Below are 23,102 nucleotides of genomic sequence, written 5' to 3' on the forward strand. Positions count from 1 at the left end.
CACGTCTGCATTGGTAGGCAGGCTGCCGTCTTGGTTTTCTGTCCTAGTCGCTTCTGTGAAGGAATCTAAGGGGCTTTGTGGAGCAGCACCTGAAGATTTGCTGGGAGGGGGAAAAACAGCATTGACAGTTATACTTCCCAAATCAGATACATGCAACCCAAAACAAAGCAAATAAAACAAATACGAAGATAACAAATATTTATGTCCTGCTCTTCTACAAAAGGTCCCAAAGCGGTTTGCATAGATATACAAAAACAAAATGTCTCTCTGTCCCCAAAGGGCTCACAATAGAAAAGAAAAGAAAAGAAAGAAACACAAGAAGGACCCCCAGCAACAGCCACTGGAGGGATGCTGTGCTGGGGATGAAGAGGGCCAGTTGCTCTCCCCCTGATAAATACAAGAGAATCTCCACTTTGGAAAGATGCCTCTTGGCTCAGTTAGCAGGGAGTTTGAGCCCCACAGCACCTTATGGGGCTGGGGCAGACAACCTTGGCTCCCTAGCTGTGGCAGAACAACCAAACCCATCATCCTCAGCTGCAATTCATCGTGGCTGTGTGGAGGAGCTGGACCCCTGCTATAGGGTTAAACCAAAAGAGGGGAAAAAGTGAGGGGGAAGGAAAGCATAATAGTCCTTTAGTCTTCCATTGCCAGGACCTAGCTAGACTCCAGCTCAGAGGAAAACCCTTTCAGAGGAGATCCCGTCAGCCAAGATCCCTCAGTCCTGAGGAACGTTCCCTACAACCTGACAGGCCCTGAGCTGCCTGCACTTGCTGCAACCGCTGCACTCACCCCCTTGAAGGAGCTCTGTGGACCCAGGTGACCCCTCACGGGGGCTGCCATGTCCCCCGGAATTTAGGGTAGCCCCCAGATTTTGGCTCCTCCACCCGGCTGCTAAATTCCACCCGGATTTACCCGGATTTCAAATGCAGTGCCCGGATGGCCCGGAATTTACTCTGGATCTGATCACTTGGGAGGGCAGAGAAGGAGGGGAAAGTATACAAATCTGTCAAATAGATAAATACATAAAATGCAAATTAGTTACTGCATAATTGATGCAGATCAGGTCACCCAGATTCGTCCTTGGAATCGCCTCCATCGCCCCCGGAAGCAGAGGTGATGCCACGCCAGGCAGGCTGAGCTCCAGGAAGGGGGGGGACTATACTGGTGGCTATATTAACTCCTTTATTTGCAGCCCGCCTCTGCAAGGTCAGTTGTAGCTTCTTTGAGCTCTCGGCTGGCTAAGGTCGGACACACTCAGCCCGTTTTGAGTAGTGTGGAAATCCATTCCGGGGGCTGCTGCTGCTCCTTCTGTCCTGGCAAACGGCGCACCCCTTGGTGCTTTTTGCACTCATGCATGTTTAGGGAAAACAGCTTCCCCCCAAGGGTTGCAAACTCCCCAGGACCGCTCTGGAGTCTCCACGAATTGACCTCCGTCTCCAAGTGACTATTGCATGGAGAATGGATCTGTCAGTGGCTACTAGTCAGGAGAGCCAGTGGCGGAAGAAGGGGGCACGCCTCTGTCTCCGCTCTCCGCGTCTGCTTGGCCATGGTGGGGAACTGTTTTTATGCTTGCATTTTAAATTTCCCATCCGATTTTTTCTATGTGTTTAGCTGAATATTTTAATTGTCTTTTAAAAAACTGTCTTGTTCTTCAATTCTGCTGTGAACCGCCTTGGGGTTGCTTTAATGAAAGGCGGTGTAGAAATGTAACCATCAAATAAATAAAAAGACTAAATTAACAAACAGGCTGCTGGACCCGACAGGCCTTGGGCCTCACCTGGTTATGAAGCACCGCACCTCTGCCGAGGGGGATGGCTTGATGGGGTGGGTGGGGGGAACGGTGGGGGGGGGGGCTGTCTCCAGGATCAGCCGTCAGAGTTGGCAACCCTTGGCATTTTTTTGTTTTTGTTTTTATTTGCAATTACACTCCCGTACTGCCTCAAAACAACTGTCTCCAGTGTACAGAGATTTGAGCACCCACACCCAGGCCTCAGGGGGCCCTTACACTGTCAAAAGGCCTGTGCAAGGGGAAACTCTGCCAGGTGTGGCTTTTCCCGTCAGTAGAACCCTATGATGGGAAAAGCCCCACCTGGAGGCAATTCCCTGCTTCTCCACAACTCTTTCAAGCATGGAGCAGGAGTTCCTTGAGGTACAGAGAGTGCAGACATTTTCCCTACATGGTCAGCTCTCTCTCTCTCTCTCTCTCTTTCTTTCTTTCCCCCTTCAGAAATCAAATTTCTGAATGCCTCTTGGTGGAGATGCAAGGAGGTACCTTCAGGCCGCCTTCTGCGCAAGGGCTCCCTCAGACAGGAAGCTTGCAGGCTTCTGGCCACAGCAGGAACATGGGCACTTAAACAGCCATTCCAAATAAATCCCAGAGGGATGGCATGAGAGCTTATAGCCGGGTGGCCAACTTGCCCGGCTGGGCTTGGGGTTGTCAGGAATCCCCCAGGTGGCTCTTGAAAGCAAGGCTGGAGAGTAGAGGGGCTGGATAGGAGGAAAAAGGGTGGTGGTGATGGGAAAAGAAGTGGTCAGAGTGCTGGACTAGGACCGGGAGACACGAGTTCGAATCCCCATTCAGCCAAGATACTTGCTGGGTGACTCTGGGCCAGTCACTTCGCTCTCAGCCTAACCTCCTTCACAGGGTTGTTGTGAGGAGAAACTTAAGTGTATAGTACTTAAGGGGGCTCTGGGGGCTCCTTGGAGGAAGAGTGGGATATAAAATGTTTTAAACAAACAAAAACTTTGCATGGAGAGATTGTACGACTAGGGGTGCAGATAGAGGGAAGGTTTGACAAGCAATTCATTTAATTTTAGAGGGGAGAGTAAAGACGCTTTTGAGGGGAGATATGGGTGGTTGGGTCCAGTGGGGGAGAAGTAGAATGAGGATGGGGGGACTCCTGAAATGAGTGACTCCAGAGGGGGAGAAGCACAACCCCAGAATTTGGCGTGCCCCTCAGTGCCCCCCTGAAATGTGGCTTGCCCCCTCTGTCCCCTTATTTCTGTTTCAGGAGTCTAATGTTGTTGTTGTTGTTGTTGTTGTTGTTGTTGTTTACACAGTCAGACAGGTGTTATTGACTGGTTTGTCTTATCCAGACATCGAGTCCTTCCCAAGGACCTGGGATGGCTGAATTTTATTGTCAATATCGTTGTTGTTATCGATCAGTGATTCTCAAACTTGGGTCCTCAGGTGTTATTGGACTTCAACTCCCATAATCCCCAACCAAAGGCCACTGAGGCTGGGGATTATGGGAGTTGAAGTCCAATAACACCTGAGGACCCAAGTTTGAGAATCCCTGTTATAGATATTGTCACAGAATATAGGCTGTTCCCAGTAAAGCTGCTTTTTGTAATTGGCTGATGGTGATTTCTGTGGCCCCTATGGTGTTGAGGTGCTCTTCAAGGTCTTTTGGAACTGCACCCAGGGCGCCAATTACCACGGGGATTATTTGGGTCTTCTTCTGCCACAGCCTTTCCATTTCAATTTGTAGATCTTTGTATTTTGTTGTTTTTTCTGTTTCTTTTTCTTCTATTCTGCTATCCCCTGGTATTGCTATGTCGATTATTTTAACTTGTTTTTCTTTCTTCTTGACTACAGTTATATTGTAGTTGTATTGTGTGGCAGATGTTTGTCTGTTTGTAGTCGAAAGTCCCATAATATTTTTGCATCTTCATTTTCTTCAACCTTTTCATTTATTTATTGATTTGATTTGATTTGATTTCTATACCGCCCTTCCAAAAACGGCTCAGGGCGGTTTACACAGAGAAATCACAAACAAATAAGATGGATCCCTGTCCCCAAAGGGCTCACAATCTAAAAAGAAACATAAGATAGACACCAGAGGTGCTGTGCTGGGGGTGGATAGGGCCAGTTACTCTCCCCCTGCTAAATAAAGTGGATCACCATGTTAAAAGTTGCCTTTTGTGGGGAAACAGTGGACACCCAGTTAAAATTTCTTTTAAAATGCCTTAGGAACATAGGAAGGAACATAGGAAGCTGCCATATACTGAGTCAGACCCTTGGTCCATCTAGCTCAGTATTGTCTTCACAGACTGGCAGTGGCTTCTCCAAGGTTGCAGGCAGGAGTCTCTCTCAGCCCTATCTTGGAGATGCTGCCAGGGAGGGAACTTGGGAGCCTAGATGCTCTTCCCAGAGTGGCTTCATCCCCTGAGGGGAATATCTTGCAGTTCTCATACATCAAGTCTCCCATTCAGATGCAACCAGGGCAGACCCTGCTTAGCTATGGGGACAAGTCATGACGGAATGTGTGTTAGCACTTCAACTGCTGATATGGTTAAACTCTCGTCGCTTACAAGGTTTAGGGAGACCTGGAGCTCTGTGCTTCTTGGTTGGTGGGAAAAGCTTCCGCAGAAGCGGAGTGATAGGCTGCACTACTAAAATGTTGATCAACTGTTAAATGTGTGTGTCCTATGCACATGGTGCATGGATGGTGTGTGTAGGAATAATTTTATATGGGCATTGCATGTGTGAACATTTCCTGTGTTTGTGGATTGGAAGGTGCATTTACATGAGCAGACGGGAAGGGGAAGGAGGTTCTAGAGCAGCTTCTCCAGAGCTGGTCTGTGGTAGCTAGCATAAATTGTCCCTTTTGCTAAGAAGGCAGTTAGCAAAGTTTGTATTTGCATGGGAGACTTCATGTGAACACTTGTAAGATATTCCCCTTAGGGGATGGAGCTGCTCCGGGAAGAGCATCTGCTGCTTGCATGCAGAAGGATCCAAGTTCTGGATCCTCCTTGAGCCATTTTGGAAGGGTGGTATATAAATCAAATAAATAAATAATAAATAAAATAAATAAGTTCCCTCCCTGGCAGCATCTCAAGATAGGACTGAGAGAGAGACTCCTGCCTGCAACCTTGGAGAAGCCGCTGCCAGTCTGGGTAGACAATAATGAGCTAGATGGACCAAGGGTCTGACTCAGTTTAAGGCAGCTCTGTATGTCCCTATATTCATAGTGTCTAATCTGGCCTTCGCTGCTTTGACTGCTTGAACCAGAGATTTCTGCACCAATGCAGAAGGGGCCTGGGTGCCGATGGATTCTCCCTGGCTAAACGCTCAAGCAGGCAGCCGGGATCTAGAGCATCTCCTCAAGGATGTATCAAGGATCCTAGAACGGTAGAATTTGGCCCTCTTCCCTGCCCAGCCCTGCCCTTGTGTGCACAAACAATTGGGCTGGAGTGTCTTTTCCAAAAACAGCATTTTCTCACGCGGCATTAGTCAGTGTAGGGAAATACGAGATCGCTACTAGATTGCTGCTCGGCATACGGGCCAAGCAAAGCGGAACAATAGTTTAGTACTGACTGAGGCGCCCGTGCAGAGGCAGTGCTGCAGTGCTTTGCAAGGTATTGCTGCACACGGATGTAGCTACGGTTGAACAGGGTGGGGGGTGCATATCCTGGAAGGAGGGGGGCGGGAGGGAGGCTGGCCCACTGGCTGGTTGGCAGCTTGATCTTTGCTTTCCCCACACATGCCCCTCTGAAGAAGAAAGCCGGGGGAGCAAGGGGCTCTCTTCACTTTTTGTCCCAGGGCCCACTCCGACTTTGCTGCAGGGAAAGCCCATTCACTAGGCAGAGCTGCCCTTCCTCTCTTGAGAATGAATTGCTTGCCTCTGTGTTCATTTCCAAAAATAAGTGGTCTTAGGCAGGATTTCCAAATTCACAGCAACATCTTTTCATCTCTGAAGTGTCTGAAGTGAGTGCTGCCCCCATAATAGACTTTGGAACTCTCTCCCACTGTATCATCAGTTATATAATTAAATGTATGTAATTAAAACAGGCTGAAATTAGAATTAGTTTTAAAAAATTAACAAAATTTAAAACATAATGATGATAAAAATTTAAAACAGTATCATCAAACCAGTGCGGGCTAGTCATTCACTTGTCATCTACGTGGGCAGGCCATTCGACCCAGCAACTGTGCAGCCTTCACGGCTCGAGTTAAAAGCTTTACAATTCTCAGTTGTAAAGTAAAGTGTGCTGTCAAGTCGATTTCGACTCCTGGCACCCAAGAGCCCTGTGGTTTGCTTTGGTAGAATACAGGAGGGGCTGACCGTTGCCTCCTCCCGAGCAGTATATGATGCCTTTCAGCATCTTCCTAGATCGCTGCTGCCCGATATACTACCAGAGGGGATTCGAACCGGCAACCTTCTGCTTGTTAGTCAAGCATTTCCCCGCTGCGGCGCTTAAGGTTGTGGGGACACCAAAGTCAAGCATTTCCCCGCTGCGCCACTTATGATTATGGGGACACCAAATTCAAATTTTGCCTAGGGTACTCCAAATCCCGGGCTGGGTTTTTTAATGCATGATGTGGAAAGTGCTCCCCATAGATATAAGAGGATTGTCTTCTTTGGAGGCCTCCACGGCGCTTTCCAGGTTGCACGCTACAACGGGTAAAATGCTTCGGCTTGGCAGGACCATATCGAAAACGATCCCCAGAATCTCAAACTCCTACAACGGGAAAATGAAGCTACTTTTTTGTGACGCACATGCAATGTTGTAGCACTGTGTTGTAGCACTATAACATAGTACTATGTTATATTATGTCCTGAGCCACTTTTGGGAGGAAGGGCTGCATATCAATCAATCAATCAATCAATCAATCAATCAATCAATCAAATAAATAAATAGTGGACAGAGAGTAGATTTTTAGTAAAATCTGGGGTTATCTGTAGAAGCTAAATGCTGGGAGATTTAGGACAGGCAAAAGGAAGTACATCTTTTTGCAAGGTGTACTTAAATGATGGAATCTGCTCCCGCTGGATGTGGTGGTTTGCACCAATCTAGTCCGTTTTAAAAGGGGACCAGACAGATTCATGGAAGATAGCATAGATCAGGATCAGAGCTAGCATGCCCATGAATACCAGGTGCTAAGAAGCAGCAAGGCAGGGATGCGGTTTCCCTCTTTCCCCCGTTTGTGGGCCTACGAAGTGTGCCTGGCTGGCTACTGCGTGAGGCAGGATCCTGTACTGGATGAACCTTCTTGGAACATAGGAAGCTGCCATATACTGAGTCAGACCATTGGCCCATCTAGCTCAGGATGGTCTTCCCAGACCGGCAAAGGCTTCTCCAAGGTTGTAGGCAGGAGTCTCTCTCAGCTGTCTCTGGAGATGCTGCCAGGGAGGGAACGGACTCTTCTGCTCTTCCCGGAGCGGCCCCATCCCATAAGGGGGAGATCTTACACTGCTCATGCATGGAGTCTCCCATTCATCTGCAACCAGGGCAGACCCTGCTTAGCAAAGGGAACAATTCATGCTGGCTACCACAAGACCAGCCCTCCTCAGCAGACCAGCCTATGTGTTTCTTATGTGTTCGAGTTCTTAATGACTTATTGCATTGGGGAAAAGGTAGGTTAGCCCACGCTTTCTGCTGGTGGAAAGAGAAATTATCTTGGCTTACGGTCCAGTACAGCCACCATGTCATTCATGGAGGCCTTGAAGACCTCTTAAGAATAGGGCTGCCATATCCAAGCTTCCCAAATCCAGGTGGCTCGATTTGCATATTATGCAAATTGTGCAGTAGCTAATTTGCATTTTTTAATTTATGTATTTATGTATTTATTTATTTGACAGATTTGTATACTTTCCCCTTCCTTCTCTGCCCTCCCATGTGATCAGATCCGGAGTGAAATCCGGGCAATCAGCGCATTTGAAATCTGTGTAAATGTGGGTGGAATTTAGCAGTCGGGGGTGGGGGGGTAGGAGCCGAAATCCATGGGCTACTCTACATTCCCGGGGGGATGTGGCAACCCTACTTAAGAATGGTGTGGATTGAGCCTTTGCCTGAGTACATCGGCACGTGAATTATTTAAGGGTCGCGTGGAAGAAGGTGATGGGGGAGGAGAGAGACAAAGCTATTCCCTATATATATATATATTTTTTTTTTTTAAAGCAGCAACATGCCCTTATGGGTTCAAAGTCGTCCGAGGAAGGCTCCAACCCGCAGAACTTGAGAAACTGCTCAGGTGGATCTCCTCCGACTTTATCCAACTGCATGGAACATGGGAATACTTAACCCAAATCTGTCTCTTTTAATTACTGTCCTCTGGACAGATAAAAGCTTCCTATAGGTTCCTGTAGAATATTTGCTCTTTCATGCGTTCTGCCGCGACTTTGATACTAAGCGATTAAAGCATGCAAGGGGAAAAAAATGCAGACCCAATCTTTAACTCCCTGTTCATGGGCCCCTCACTGCAGCTTTGATTGTTGACCTAAATTCCCCTTTCATAACTAAGCCCTGTCACCTTTGGTTGTGTTCCTCCAGCAAGGCAGGGAGTGACAACTTCCAGAAGTTATGGGGACTGTTAATTTCCCCCAGCCTTTTTCTTCCTGGGAATGTGACAGGTTCTCCCCCCTCCCCCGCCCCCGGCACCTCAACTTGTTTAAAACAAAATTCTCTCCTCTCCGGAACGCCGTTCATGCCTACCTCCCCACCCCCACCCCGCTTTTATCCCAGTCTCTTAGGAAAAGCCTCCATGCTTTAAAAGTGGTGCCCCTCTCATTGGAACATAGGAAGCTGCCTTATACCGAGTCGGACCCTTGGTCCATCTAGCTCAGTATGGTCTTCACAGACTGGCAGCGGCTTCTCCCAGGTTGCAGGCAGGAGTTTCTCTCAGCCCTATGTGGAGATGAACTTGGAACCTTCTGCATGCAAGCAGGCAGGTGCTCTTCCCAGAATGGCCCCGTCCCCTAAGGGGAATATCTTCGACATATGTAGTCTCTCATTCAAATGCAAACCAGAATGGACCCTGCTTAGCGAAGGATACAGTAAACCCCGCTTGTATTCTACCAAAGACAACCACAGGGCTCTGTGGTTGCCAGGAGTCGACACCGACTCGACGGCACAACCCAACAACCCACAGCTAGAACTTGGCTCAATCAATTAAAGTGAATGACAGGGGAATCACAAGAGGCCCAAGAAACACCTACTCGGTTGACGGAAATTCACAGCCACCGATTGTGGCATTGGCTGCAGCTTAGAGAGTTCCAAGGCGGGGATTTGTGGAGGAGCCATCTCCCGGTGATATTAGTCATGATGGCTGAGCAGAACCACTACTGTAAGAGATAGCAATGCAATGCAGTTGCAGCTGCTGGGAAGGGACTACAGCATTCCTAACCTGCTTATTGGCATCTGGTTAACCATTTCCGGGAAACGGGACACTGGATTAGCTAGCCCTTTGCTTTGATCCAGCCGGGTTCTCCTTGCATGACAAGGAAACACATTTAGGCTAAGCATTAAGGAGAATTTCCTGACTGCAGGAGCTGTTGGAACTGCTTCTGCCCAACTGGCAGTGCCCCTGTTGGGAAGTGGAACTGCCTGCCTCATGCATTGGTGGGTTCTCCTTCAAGCAGAGACTGGACGGACATCATCATCAACAACAACTTTATTTGTTGGCCGGCCACCCCATAACAATTTGTTCTCTGGGCGGCTTAAAATACAACATTATTTGTTTATTTATTTTTAGTTTATGAATCAAATTTGTACATCGCCCCCAAACCTTTGTCTCTGGGCAGTTAACAATAGCATAAAATAAGTTAAAATATATACAAAGACTTAAAACAATTTAACAATTTAAAAATCACCTACAAATTAAAACCCTTTTAAAAAATGAGATAAAAATACACAACATATTATATCATAACAGACCAAAGAAAGGTGGCAGGGGCGGGTGGGTAGAGAAAATACAAAACAAAACAATTTAAAAGACTTTTGTAAAAAAAAACAAAAAACAAAAACACCAAACCCAGTTAAAATCAGATTAAATTTTAAACTCAGAGGTGCTACAGCAACTTTATTTATATATCAAATAAATAAAAAACAGTAAAATAAACTTCCTGCCCTGAGCCAAGGGGGTAAACATGAAGACCTCTGAGGTCCCTTCCAACTCTTAACTTTCGGTGTTCCTATGTTCTTTGTCTCCCTGTCATCCAGTACCAAGAACTTCCTTGTGGATGTTGGCAGAGAGACCCAGAGGGGACTGGGCTGTAGCTCAGTGGCAGAGCATCTTCTTTGCATGCAGAAGGTCCCAGGTTCAGTCCCTGGCAGGCAGGGACAGGGAGCACCTCTACCTGAAACCTTGGAGAGCCATCACCAGACAAAACTGAGCTCGATGGACCAGGGTAGGGGTGTGCACAAAACCACCTGGCCCAGTCCGGTTCGAGTTTGAACCGCACTGGGCCAGTTAGGTTTTTGCCCCCTTCGGAACCCCCTCCCCCGGTCTGGTTTGGTTTGGGGGGTGATTTCATCATGACCTGGCCACAACAGGGTCCCACTGCACAGGTGCGGCGGGGAAGAGGCCCAGAAAGGGCCGAAGACACCTGAACCATGCAATTTTTTTTTTTTTAAAAGAAGGCTGGCAGGGAGAGGGTGGACCTTCGAGCGCCCCCCCCCCCATCACCTTGGAGAAGCCTTGGGGTAAGTTAAAATGAAAAAGAAAGAAAGAAATGTTCGACGAACCCCTGAACTGGGGTGGTGGTGTTCGGTCCGGGGTCAAGCCGAACCAGGGGTTCGGCTCGACTCGGAACCTTCGAACCGAACCAGTTCAGATTCGAACCTGTTTGCACACCCCTAGACCAGGGCTCTGACTTAGTGGAAGTTCCCTTGCCTATGACAATCTGTTAGGCTGCAGTCCAATTCATGGCCCTACTTTTTCTTTTTGCATGGTGGAGATTCTTTGAGTGACTTTGTCCCCACTGTGCCACAGCTTTGCGATTGTGGTTGCATATGGCCAGGCTGCAGTTTCTCAGGTGGCAGAGCTGGGAAAGAGCTCCGTGTGACACCTTGGAGAACCAGTGGTCAGAGGAGATGACCTTTGTTGAGAGGACAGACGCTTTCAGTGTAAGGTCGCTTCATATATGTCTTCTGCTGTCACTACTAGCCTGGCCTTCCTTGTTTATTTCTTGCCGCCCATTTGGTGTTCAAAGGCCTTGTGGTAGTGGGCGAGCGTGAATTGTCCCCTAAGTGGGGTCTGCCTTGGTTTGCATTTGGATGGGAGACTACATGTGAGCGCTGTAAGATATTTCCCTTAGGGGATGGGGACGTAGCTCCATGAAGAGCATCTGCTTTGTATGCAGAAGGCCCCAGGTTCCAAACAGAGTGCTGGGAGAGACTCCGGCCTGGAACCTTGGAGAAGCTGCTGCCAGTCCGTGTAGACAATACTGAGCCAGATGGACCAAGGGACTGACTCAGTATAAGGCAGCTTCCTATGTTCCAAGCAATGCTGCAAGCTCTAGGGTCCCCTCCTCCCCCACGCCTAGATCACAGGCCAGTCTCAGCTACTGGAAACTGCCAGTAAGAAAGTACAAAATCCCTTTAGAATGGAACTTAAGGAGCTCCCAGCTGTGAAGGTGAATAGACTGATAATTATTTTTTTGCTAGGCATAAAAGCAATCGGGAAGGCCTGACGCCACAGCCTCCTCCTTTGCAGGCTTGAATCTTGATTGCTTTCATGTTCCTGGTAAACATTTTGCCTTAGCCTGGGCCCAAGTACCACCACAAACCAATTTGTTTCTCTCTCCACCCACCTTGCGCCCCCCTCCAAATGATCAGAAGTAGCTGCGTCAGCTGGGATCTGGTCTCGGGAAGGTTTTTGAACTGTGTGCACCAACCCCAGATGAATAAACACACCCTACCTGCCTCACTCCGGCATCTCTGTTCCAAAGGTAACAGGAAAGGGGGGGAAAGAACGCGCCCCCAGCAAAATAAGAGCGCTGAGAGGAAGGAGGAGAAGCAGAGGCATGCTTACATTTGGAAAGTGGTTTTTCCCCCTCTTCCCAGCTTTGGTTTCTGGCTTGGGGAAACGGGAGGGGAGGAATGAAATTGGCGCTCTGATAACCTTTGCTCTGCCGCGATGTTCTCCGAGCCCACTCTGTTAAGAATCCATTGCTGATAGATGAGGATGCCATGGTTTTTGTAGAGGCAGAAGGTGCTGTCTTTGTCATTTTAAGGGAATGGTCGAGTGCAGAGGTGAGAGTTAGGTAGGGTGTGCGCGAGGGAGAAAAATTCAGTGGTTTGACAGATCAATGATGTATGATGTGTGTGTGTGTGTGTGTGTGTGAGAGAGAGAGAGAGAGAGAGAGAGAGAGAGAGAGTTTGTGTGTGTGTGTGTGTGTGTGTGTGTGTGTTTGTGTGTGTGTGTTTGTGTGTGTTGAGCTCTGGGCTAGTTTACCGGCAGTTCCTTTGAGTCAACAACTCCGCTTTCACTCTGATTCCTTTGCATACTTAAAAAGGCCTGCAGGCCCATTCCATTAAGGGTTGTTTTTTTAAAAAATCACTATTTATTTTTAAAAGTTAATGCTTTGCTTTTTTCTCCATCTCTCGCATCGGCATTACAAAGCTGCTTGCAATAATAAACCAAGCCAAACAAATATATGGAATTCAAAATGTGTTTGCCGTTGACTTTAGTGGGAGGCACTTGAGGTTAGTTGCCTCAAGGTTATGACAAATCCATAGGACTCTGAAAGTGGGCTGAAAAGTCTTTCGGTGAATATGGGACCAGTTTTGACATTCTGGGATGTGGCGTTCTGATGGCTTCACCATGCACACATTTTAAATACTGATGAAATGTATTAACACTTAATACATTTAATATATTCTGTTTAATACAGGTGAAATGGACACTTGGCCTCATGACCACAGAGGCTGGCCTCTGAAGGTTCGTTGAAGGGGCCAGCAGCATGATTAAATTTCTATCCCACTGGAAACGTTGGAGTTTTGGATGTATAGTAGAACTGCTGTATGGGAAAGAGGACAGATCCCCTGTACCTTTCAGAGATGTACAGAAGGATGGATTTCCAAGGTGCAGCCTGTCCACGGGGGCGAGGGGAAGCCAAGCTGCACCTGCTGAAATTCCCTCTTCTGTCCATCTGTTAAAGGTACAGGAGACCTATCCTCTTTTTCATATGGCAGCCCTAACATGGGAAATCGTTTCGGTGTTTGTCCTCACTCTGATGTGGCTTCATGACAATGCCACATGAAGCCACTACAGAGTGAGGGCAACATTTCCTATCCTCCCTCTGGAGCCTTGTGGGTTAAAAGCAAGTGTCATCCACCAGCAGACTAGACTCCGGTGTGTGGGATGGCTGTCCCTTGACCACAAAATGAACAGCAGAAAATATAAGTGGGGGTGGTTTTGTGAAATCCTCCTCTTACTCTGAGCTCTCACATTTGAGCAGAAAGATGTGTGAGAAGGCATGTCCACTTAGCTTTGTCAGGACACATCTAATATATGAGTTTATTACTCAGATTTAATGTCTGAGCGCTTCCCCCCAGGAACTTGGGAATTATAATTTAGAGAGGGTGCTTAAAATCAGCAGATGACTCTGTTTCATGGGGATTTGGTCCAAGCAAGTGACTTCAAGCTTGCAGTTTGTATAGGTTAATGAGATGAGAACACGTGAAACAGCTTTTCACCAGTAAGAAGCTACAAAGGATTCTTGGCTCCTGGTCAAAGAATGGGAATCCCATTCACGTCAGAGGCACCTCACAGCTCTTGACCTTTTGAGTCAATGTTGGAGTCATCTCTCCCATTTAAGGCCACATGTTCAGCAGATTCCTTTTGTCTTTACCAAGCAGCTGAATGTGAAAATTATCATCAGAACATAAGAGCAGCCCTGCTGGATCAGGCCCAAAGCCCATCTAGTCCAGCATCCTGTTTAACACAGTGGCCCACCAGATGCCTCTTGAGAAGCCCACAGGTAAGAGGTGAGGGCATGCCCTCTCTCCTGCTGTTGCTCCCCTGCATCTCATATTTAGAGGCATCTTGCCTCTGAGACTGGAGGTGGGTTTTAGCGCTCAGACTAGTAGCCATTGATAGAACTGTTTTCCATTAATTTATCTAAACCCCTCTTAAAGCCACTTAGGCTGTTGGCTGTCACCACATGGCAAAGAATTCCATAGGTTAATTCTATGTTGTGTGAAAAAGTCCTTTCTTTTGTCGGTCCTAAATTTCTTGGCCATCAGTTTCATGGGATGACCCCTGGTTCTGGTGTTGTGCAGGAGGGGGGAGGATTTCTCTCTATCAACTTTCTCCACACCACACATGATTTTACAGACCTCTATCATGCCTCCCCTCAGTCGTCTTTTTTCTAAACTAAAAAGCCCCAGGTGTTGTTGCCTTGCCTTGTAAGGAAGGTGACCCAGGCCGCTGATCATCTTTGTAAATTATTGTATGATAATATTATGTTTGTCTTATTGCCCATATTTACTTTTGCTTTCTTTTCTGGGGGGGCCCTTAGGGTTGTATGACAAATGTTCTTATATCACCCGTGACCGAGGATGGGTCCTGGGGATTAACACCGTCAGCGACCAAGGGAACCGAGACCCTCGCTTTTTCTTTTCCCTGAAGACCGATCGTGCCCGGAAAGTAACTACGATCACAGACCATCGTAGCTACGCCCCAAATCAATGGGTCCACCTCGCTGTCACTTATGATGGGCGCTTGATGAAACTCTACGTCAATGGCGCCCAGGTGGCCACCAGTGGGGAACAGGTAGGAAGCATCTTCAGCCCTTTGACCTTGAAGTGCAAAGTACTCATGCTTGGAGGGAATGTCCTGAAACAGAACTACCGAGGCCACATAGAACATTTCAGTCTTTGGCGAACCGCCCGGTCTCAGAAGGAGATCTTGTCGGACATGGCCCAGGTGACTCACGCTGCCGATGCTCCTCTACCTCAGCTTGTTTTCCAGGAGAATTTACTGAATGTGAAAAGTACCTGGTCGCTCATGAAGGACAGCCCTAGTCCCCAGGTTGAGTTCACTACCCACTCTGGCTATCTCCTGGACACCAGCCTAGATCCCCCCTTGTGTGGGCAGACGGTCTGTGACAACGTGGAGGTCATTGGCAGCTACAACCGGCTCCTGAGTTTCCGCCGCAGGAAGACCGTGCGCTACCGGGTGGTGAACATCTACGACGACCACCGCCGGAACCCGACCGTCAGCCGCCAGCAGATCGAATTCCAGCACCAGCACCTGAACGACGCTTTTAGCCCCTACAACATCACCTGGGAGTTGGAGGTGTTGGAGGTGACTAATTCCTCCCTCCGACACCGCCTCATCCTGGCCAACTGCGAGATCAGCAAGATCGGAGACGAACGCTGCGACCTGGAGTGCAATCATACCCTGACCGGGTATGACGGAGGGGACTGCTGGCATATGCGTGCGTCCTCGACCAGCAAGAAGAAACAGAACGGCGTGTGCGACATGGACTGTAACTACGAGAGGTTCAGCTTTGACGGTGGGGATTGCTGCAACCCGGAGATAACGGATGTCACCAAGACGTGCTTTGAACCGGACTCTCCTCACAGGTAGGCACACTTTTAAGCAAATGGGGCTTCTGTATACATACAGGACTCCCCTAATCTGTCTGTGTTTTCGTCCTCCCTCCCTTTCATATTGTTGAATTTTTATACGGCCTTTCATTAAAACAATCCCAAGGCGGTTGATTGAATCAACATTTAATCTGGAATTGACTGTTGCTTTTGAAGTTGGTGCATACTTAATCCAGAATGCCTTTGGGCTGGGGCAGCCTTGCTCCATGAACCTGGTGGGGGCCAACCCCCTTTCAGAACTGCAAAGTTTGAAAGTGGCACAGGAGGCGAGGAAGAGGGGAGGTTGCCTACAGCCTCCTCTCCTCTCCTCTCCTCTCGCTTCTTGCAAGCTTTATCAAGGGTGTGAGGAGAGGCTTTCCTTGCAAAGCTTGCAAGGGTCAGATAGGTCCTGAAGAACAGCTGCTCCAATGGCAGTGGGGGGGGGGCATCTTGCCGCCCTGCTGGTCCCCAGTAATCTGTTGCCTGAGGCAACTGCCTCGCCTCGCTGCATGACAGGGCCGCCCCAGCCTTTGGGATGGATTTAATCACCATGGCCGGCTTCTTAACAATCATGGTCGGTCTACTGTGGTCTTCATTCAGGCTTCTAGATTTGCTTGGAATGAACTGGTCTGAGGAGCTGGTCTGATGATTGTGTTGGGTACAAATAGTGATTTTAATAACTTTCTCAAAACGTTTCTGAAGTTTTGGAAGTTGGCACCCAGATTTTTGGTCTTGTATGCTTGGGACAAGCTAACCAATCATGCTTGTTCACTGTGGATGGGATGCCTGTTGGGTCAATATGCTTTTCCTATTAAAAATTTTGTGAATCAGTCCAGCTGAAATGAAGTGGTCCGAAATCAGTTGAATTGTGGGCTGACTGTCATCTGACATTGGCAGATCTCAATAGACCAATACAGGTACTGCTCTTGTGGTAGTGAGCATGAATTGTCCCCTTTGCTAAGCAGATTCCACCATGGTTTGCATTTTAATGGAAGATGACATATGAGCGCTGTAAGTTATTCCCCTTAGGGGAAGGGGCCGTTGCTTAGTGGAAGAGCATCTGCTTTGCATGCAGGAGGTCCCACATTATCTCCCTGGAATCTCTAGGAAGGACTGGGAGAGACTCCTGCCTGTATCCTGGAAGAACTGTTGCCGGTCAGTGTTGACACTACTGGGCTAGATGGTCCAAGGGTTTGACTCTTTATAAGACAGCTTCTTGTGTTGCTGTTGTGATACATATGTGATAGGTAGTTGAAGGGGATTGGGCCCCTAGTTGTTTGGGTGTAGGGTGGGGATGGCCAGATCCCAGGGACCCCGAGATCCACCAGCAAGAGCCAGGTGTGAAATGATGGTGCATGGAGCTTGTTTGATTTTCTGAAAATCATTCAGTGACCTACGCGATCCGCCTTCTGCGCTTGCCTGCCTGGTGTAAGGCACTGTCTTGCAGATGGATGAAAGACACAGATATATTCCGAGGCTGTTATTTATAATAGCAAATTGTGAGGGTTGCTTCAACAATAACAAAAACATGGCTATATCATTTGCTCTCTGGATTTAGCTCTTCTGACTTGCAGGGTTCAGGGGGAAAAAAACCTTGCTTCCAAGATTAATCCCAAAATTAATTAGATGCCAGCTTTGTACCTTTTCCTCTCACCCCTTCAGCCTTGGTTAGAAGTGTTATATGAATACAATCTCCTTTATGTGTGGAATGGAATCACTCCCCGGGGTGAGGGGCTGTGGATTTTTTTACGAGTGTTTTTATGCCAACAATAAACTAAATCAGAATGTTAAAGCGTAGGCTACAAAAACTGACAAGATTCCCTGCTTAGGAATGATTGTTGCGAGGCTGCATTAAAACTTGGCATACGGAGAGCGAGAGGATTGTACAGATAGATGCTTTCTTAAGACACTGTTGGTGTATCTTTGCAATAAGTGTCAGCTGGGAGTATGGACGCATTTATTAACCGAGGTGAGTTTTAGTGCACGGGCCATGTTTTCTCATTTATAGAATTCTTCTCTATTATTTGTCATAAAAGTTTCCATTGGGACACTGCTAAGAAAACAAACAAACAAAAATCTCAGTGTATATATTTTTCTTCTTGGATCTGACTATAATGTCCCCTTTGCAGCTGTCAAGAATTCTCTCCAAGAAGTTGTTGTATTCTGCCTAGTAATCTTTTGTGTTTTGTTGTTTGGACATTTGTCCCAGTGGGGATCCTGTAGAGAAAGAGTATGGGGGGCGGGGTGTGGAGTCAGAAAGAAAAAGGAAGGAAAGGAGGAGGATGAAAAAATGGAATTGCTTCTGAATAAAACCTTAGTTAAACCTGCATAATATTTCTGTGTCTTTATGAGGGAAGCAGTTATAAAATATTTGGTGATGAGATTTTGAACCCACTAGGTGTGTGAGCCTGCAAAGATTGTGAAAGTTCCTGCATCTCCCTTTCATTGCGTTCCTGGGCCTACACTCCTGAACTGCTGCATTCTACTGTTGCTGCTGCTGATTGTTTCTCCAGCTTCCTCACCTGCAGAAGGGTTGCCAGGTCCAGATGGTGGGAAAAGTCAATATCCATCCCCAAAAACTTTCACCAAGTGAAAATAGGGATGATTCTCTCTCTCTCTCTCTCTCTCTCTCTCTCTCTCTCACACACACACACACACACACACACACACTCACTCACTCACTCACTCTCCACTTTGCATAAAATTTGCTTGCTTATTGGTATTATATATGCATATTTTGATTTTTAAAACGGGATAATTTGAGAATAAATACAGCTCACCACTGTGAAGCTGATGACCAGGTGAGCTGTCTGTCTACTCACTCTGCTGTCTAGGAGCAGAATTCTCAAGGCCCCTGCTTCTTAACGGTACATTCCTCTCCGGGTTAGTTTTTACCACACACACAGCCCCTGCCCTGCTCCCCGATGGGCCCCCAGCCAGGCCACCAGCTTCACCTCTTGGCTTGAGGCAGGGCAAGCCAGCTAGCCACCAAGCCAGCCTCCTGGCATGCTGGAACAGCCGTGTGTGCACAATCTCCTAGTCACTTGCTGTTCCCTACAACTACAAAGATTTATAGACTGCTTTTCAACAGAAAGTTTCACAGTAGTTTTCAAAGAGAAATAAATGATAAGATGCCCCCCTGTCCCTAAAGGGCTCAGTGCTGTGCAGGGGTTGGATAGGGCCAGTTGCTCTCCCCATGATAAATAGAAGAGATTCACCGCTTTAAAAGGTGCCTTTTTACTCAGCAGAGGTAGCTGCTAATTGAGTGAAGTTAGTTAGCTAAATGATAAGTTCTCACTGCCACCACCACATGAAGGAGGCATGCTGCAGCAGTCGGGCCCACCTATCCATGCTCCTGCATCGCGCATTCCCTAAGGGGAATATGTGGTCACATGTAGTCTCCCATGCAAATGCAAACCAGGACGGACCCTCCTTAGCAAAGGGGACAGTTCATGCTTTCCACCACAAGACCAGCTCTCCTCCCATCTGCTGTAAAATATTTCCCTTTAGTCCTGGGGCTGTAGCTCAGTGATAGAGCATCTATTTGCAAGACGAAGCTCCCAAGATCACTCCCTGGCAGCATCTCTAGGTGAATTCCTGTCTTGGAGAGCTGCTGCCTGCAAGTGTAGACAAGACTGAACTAGAGTCTAGATGGACCAAGAGCCTGACAGGGATTCCCAGATGTTGTTGACTACCACTCCCAGAATCCCCAGCTGCAATGGTGGCTTTTGCTTGGGGCTTATGAGAGTTGTAGCAAACAAACCTGGGAATCCCTGTTAGAGGAAACACTGCTTCCTGGGTCCCTGTTGATTCTGACGTTTAGATGCAGCTCAGTTGGCAATTTTTAAACGTCATTGCTTTGTTCAGTCAGACCCAGGAAAGGGATGCCACATGCCATGACCTCAGTTCTTGGCGTTCCTTTAACCATCTAGAGCTGTTAGCCGGGGCAGGCCTGCGGCTTTCATCTACTGAGCAAAACTGTGTGTGTGATTTTAATAGCCACAGAAGGCAGCTATTAATAGAAGAAGTTTACCAAAATATCCAGCAGCCGGACACACAGAAAGGGAAAACCTGTGGGAAGAAGGCCAGGAAACAGGCCATGTTGTAATCCGTCCAAAAGATGTAGTAAAATTAACTGCACGGAAGAAAGGGCGGGGTCCCGTTTTTTTGGACAACGATGTGATTTCTCCCCTCCGCCCCCGGCTGGCCTGTTAATGGCATGGTGTCAACTCACAGTGTCAGCTTTTTTTTTTTTAGGAGGAAACGGTACACAAAGGAACTTGACAGAAATAGAAACATGGTCCATTTCAAGGGCTTGTTAGGGTGTGGGGTGGTTGTCTCAAATATGTTTTGTGGATCTTCCATTGTAAATGTTTGCTGGTCAGTGACCGAATAAACTTCTCTCTGTCTCTTCCTTAGCTCAGAGGATGAGAGCTGGTCTTGTGGCAGCAAGCATGAATTGTCCCCTTTGCTCAGCAGGGTCCTCTCTGATTTGCATTTGAATGGGAGGCTGTGTGTGAGCACTGTAAGATATTCCCCCTATGGGATGGGGCCGCTTTGGGAAGAGCACCTGCATGTTTGCATGCAGAAGGTTCCAAATTCCCTCTCTGGCATTTCCAGATAGGTCTGGGGGAGACTGCTTTCTGCAGCCTTGGAGAAGCCGCTGCCAGTCTGTGTACTGAATTAGATGGACCAAGGGCCTGACTTGGTAGAATGCATTCCTATGTTCCCGTAATTTAAGTTTAGATGTTGTATGCACCAAAGCAGAGATCAGCTTCTGATCTCTTTGTCATTGGGATGAGTATACTGCTTCCAGTCTGTATAATTGAGGCTTAATTTCTGACATCACAGGTACTCAGTTTTTGGTGAATGCTCTGGCATCCAGCACAGACTGAACTCCGGCCCCGCTGAATTCTGGCTCACAACCCGTTCAGACAGTTTAAACTCATTTAAGTACAATTTATGGCGAATAATGTCAAACCTTTTTGTGTATAGCTCTATAAAATGGATACAACAGCTGTTTACACACACATGCTTCTTTAAGAAATATATATACGCAACAGGATAAAAACCAGGAAACTAAAACATGTATCATGCAACAGAAGATTAATTACTGAGCTGCTTCTTTTGAACCCATTACCTATGTTCCTGTCCGGGAGTTCACTGAGCTCTTGTCAAAACAAGGAGGACAGAGCCCATGTAAAGGGCTTTGAACCTTTCAGTGTGCAACATAGAATATGTTGAATTAATAATAGTGATTTAAAGATTAATATAAGAGTGATTATTCACAACAATAGGCTTTAACATTTAGGTATTGATCATATTTATATACCACCTGATAGGTGCATCCCTAGACGATGTGTGCTGTTTAAAAGTACAATCACCATAAAAACAGAATAAAAACAATTAAAACAGCTTTACAGAATAAACAGTTTAAAATTATTTTTTAACTAAAAGGCTGAGAAAACAGGTGCACCTTGAGTGTCTTTTTAAAGTCAGCCTAAGTGGTGCAGCAGGGAAATGCTTGCCTAACAAGCAGAAGGTTGCCAGTTCAAATCCCTGCTGGTACTATATCGGGCAGCAGCGATCTAGGAAGATGCTGAAAGGCATCATCTCCTACTGCACGGGAGGAGCCAATGGTAAACCCCAAAAGACAACCACAGGGCTCTGTGGGCACCAGGAGTAGAAATCAACTTGACAGCACACTTTAGAGATGGAGAAGCTCTTTTTTGACAGGCAGCACATTCTAGGGCAGCCATGGCAAAGATCCGGTCCCGAGTCGCCACGAAACGAGCCGGTGGCAACTGTAACTGGACCTCACCCCAGATAACATGAATAGGAAGCAGGGTACAGGACAAAGCAGACGCTCTCTTAAATACCCTGGACCCATGCCATTAAGGGCTTTATAGGTAATAACCAGGACTTTGTTTTTTGCCCGGAAACCTATAGAGTACATATTAAGTATTAACTGACTTGGGATGGTTTTAATGAAAGGCGGTATATAAATTTAACAATAATAAATAAATACTAAATAAATAAATAAATAAATAAAAGTCCTCTGCACTTTGCAGAAAACAGGAATGACACGGTCTCTGCCCTAAGGGGTTCCCAGTCTAGGTTTTGCCCAATTCGCAGCTCCCTCATTTTTGGCCCCAGCCTTCTCAGAGGCTGTTTTTTAAAAAACAAACAAACAAACAAACAAACAAACAAACAAACAAACAAACAAACCAATAATGGTGGTGAGTTCTGCAATGGGTTTAGGAGAGGTGAATCATGAGGGGTGTATACTGGGGAGAATAGTGAATGGGTATTTGTGGGGGGGGGGCGGCGTTTCCTCAAAGAAAGTCTGTTTGAAGTCCAGCCAACTTGCCACCGGAAAATATCCTGACACCATTCTTGTGGTCTTTTTTTGTTTTTGTTTTTTTAAAAAAATCTTGCGTGTGACTTTTCTTCTTGCTGCAAGCCTGAGTACGCAGAGTCTGGCAAAACATCAGGGTACTCAGGGAATCTGACGGAGATGAGGGTGGAAACAGGGACAAGACCGCGGAATCTGCCTTAAGCCGAGGTCTTTGAGGCGATCTGGGGTGGGGGTGGGGGGCTTGTTGCCAGTATGTATTTGAGGAGGGGCCAGTCCTTCCCTCCCCACTGCTGCCCCCGTTCTGCTTTGCAGTGGCTGGCCGCTGCTCTCAGCTGGAGGAGATACGACTTTGGACAGAGAAGGCAAAGGGGGCATTTAACCCAGAAGTGGGCAGCATAGGAAGTGACCTTTGTGTGCAGGTCCCCTGCTTGGTTCTGCATCGTTCAGTGCCTTGTTGTGGTCAAATGTGTGGACTTCTGCCACTGGGAAGAAGACTGGCAATGGGGCCAAGAGGAACCTTTTTTAACATTGTGATTCTCTTGTATTTATTTATTTATTTATTTATTTATTTATTTAGTTAGTTAGTTAGTTAGTTAGTTAGTTTATATCCCACTCTTCCTCTAGGGAGCCCAGAGTAGTTGTACCATCAAGCAGGGGGAGAGCAGCTGGCCCTGTCCACCCCCAGCACAGCATCCCTGCAGTGACTGTTGCTGGTGTCTGCCTTATGTTTCCTTTTAGACGGTGAGCCCTTTGGGGACAGGGAACCTCCTTCCCTCCCTCCCTTCCTTCCTTCCCTTCTCTATGTAAACTGCTTTGGAAACTTGTGTTGAAAAGTGGTATATAAATATTTGTTGATATTTAAGTGCAGGGACTTAGGAGGCTGCCTTGTGCAGAGTCAGACCATTGCTCCATCTTACTCAGCATTGTCTACACCAGGCCTGCACAACATAAGGCCCGGGGGCCGGATCCGGCCCACAGGGAGCAACACAGGAGCTGGAAACTGCCTGATCGCGCCATCCTGTGCATGTTTTCTCATAATTATGCTCCATGGTGTTCCCAGCGAGGCTAACGCCCAGGTATGCACGCCTGGGATTGCAGCCTGAAAGCAACGACTGTTTAGGGAGAGGAGAGGACTTGACATTTGTTTGGGGCTGGCGTGCACTCCAGGGGCCCCACTGTTTGAGCAGGGACAGGAACTATTTTCTGGCTACTATCTTTGGTTGAAACTATGGGCCCATGGACAGGGGGGACAGACCCACAAGTAGCTAATAATATTTTTAATGTAATGTGCTAAAAATTGACCTTGGTCCCTACACACCAAGTTGTGGATGGTTCCGGCCCCACTAGGGCATTTGAGTTGTGCAGCCCTGGTCTACACTGACTGGCAGCAGCTCTCCAAGATTCCAGGCAGGAATCTTTCCCA

At 47.3% G+C, this 23,102-nt stretch overlaps 1 protein-coding gene across 1 annotated transcript in view; it reads left to right on the plus strand.

The window, feature by feature from the left end:
- PAPPA (pappalysin 1) overlaps nt 1-23,102 on the plus strand; it is a 195,709-nt gene that overhangs the window by 18,843 nt on the left and 153,764 nt on the right. The window contains exon 2 of the mRNA XM_053281794.1: nt 14,250-15,318. Within this exon, the coding sequence (XP_053137769.1) occupies nt 14,250-15,318 (1,069 nt within the window). The remainder of the gene's footprint in view (nt 1-14,249; nt 15,319-23,102) is intronic.

This window comes from Hemicordylus capensis, chromosome 17 (genome assembly GCF_027244095.1).
Source record: "Hemicordylus capensis ecotype Gifberg chromosome 17, rHemCap1.1.pri, whole genome shotgun sequence".
NCBI lineage: Eukaryota > Metazoa > Chordata > Lepidosauria > Squamata > Cordylidae > Hemicordylus > Hemicordylus capensis.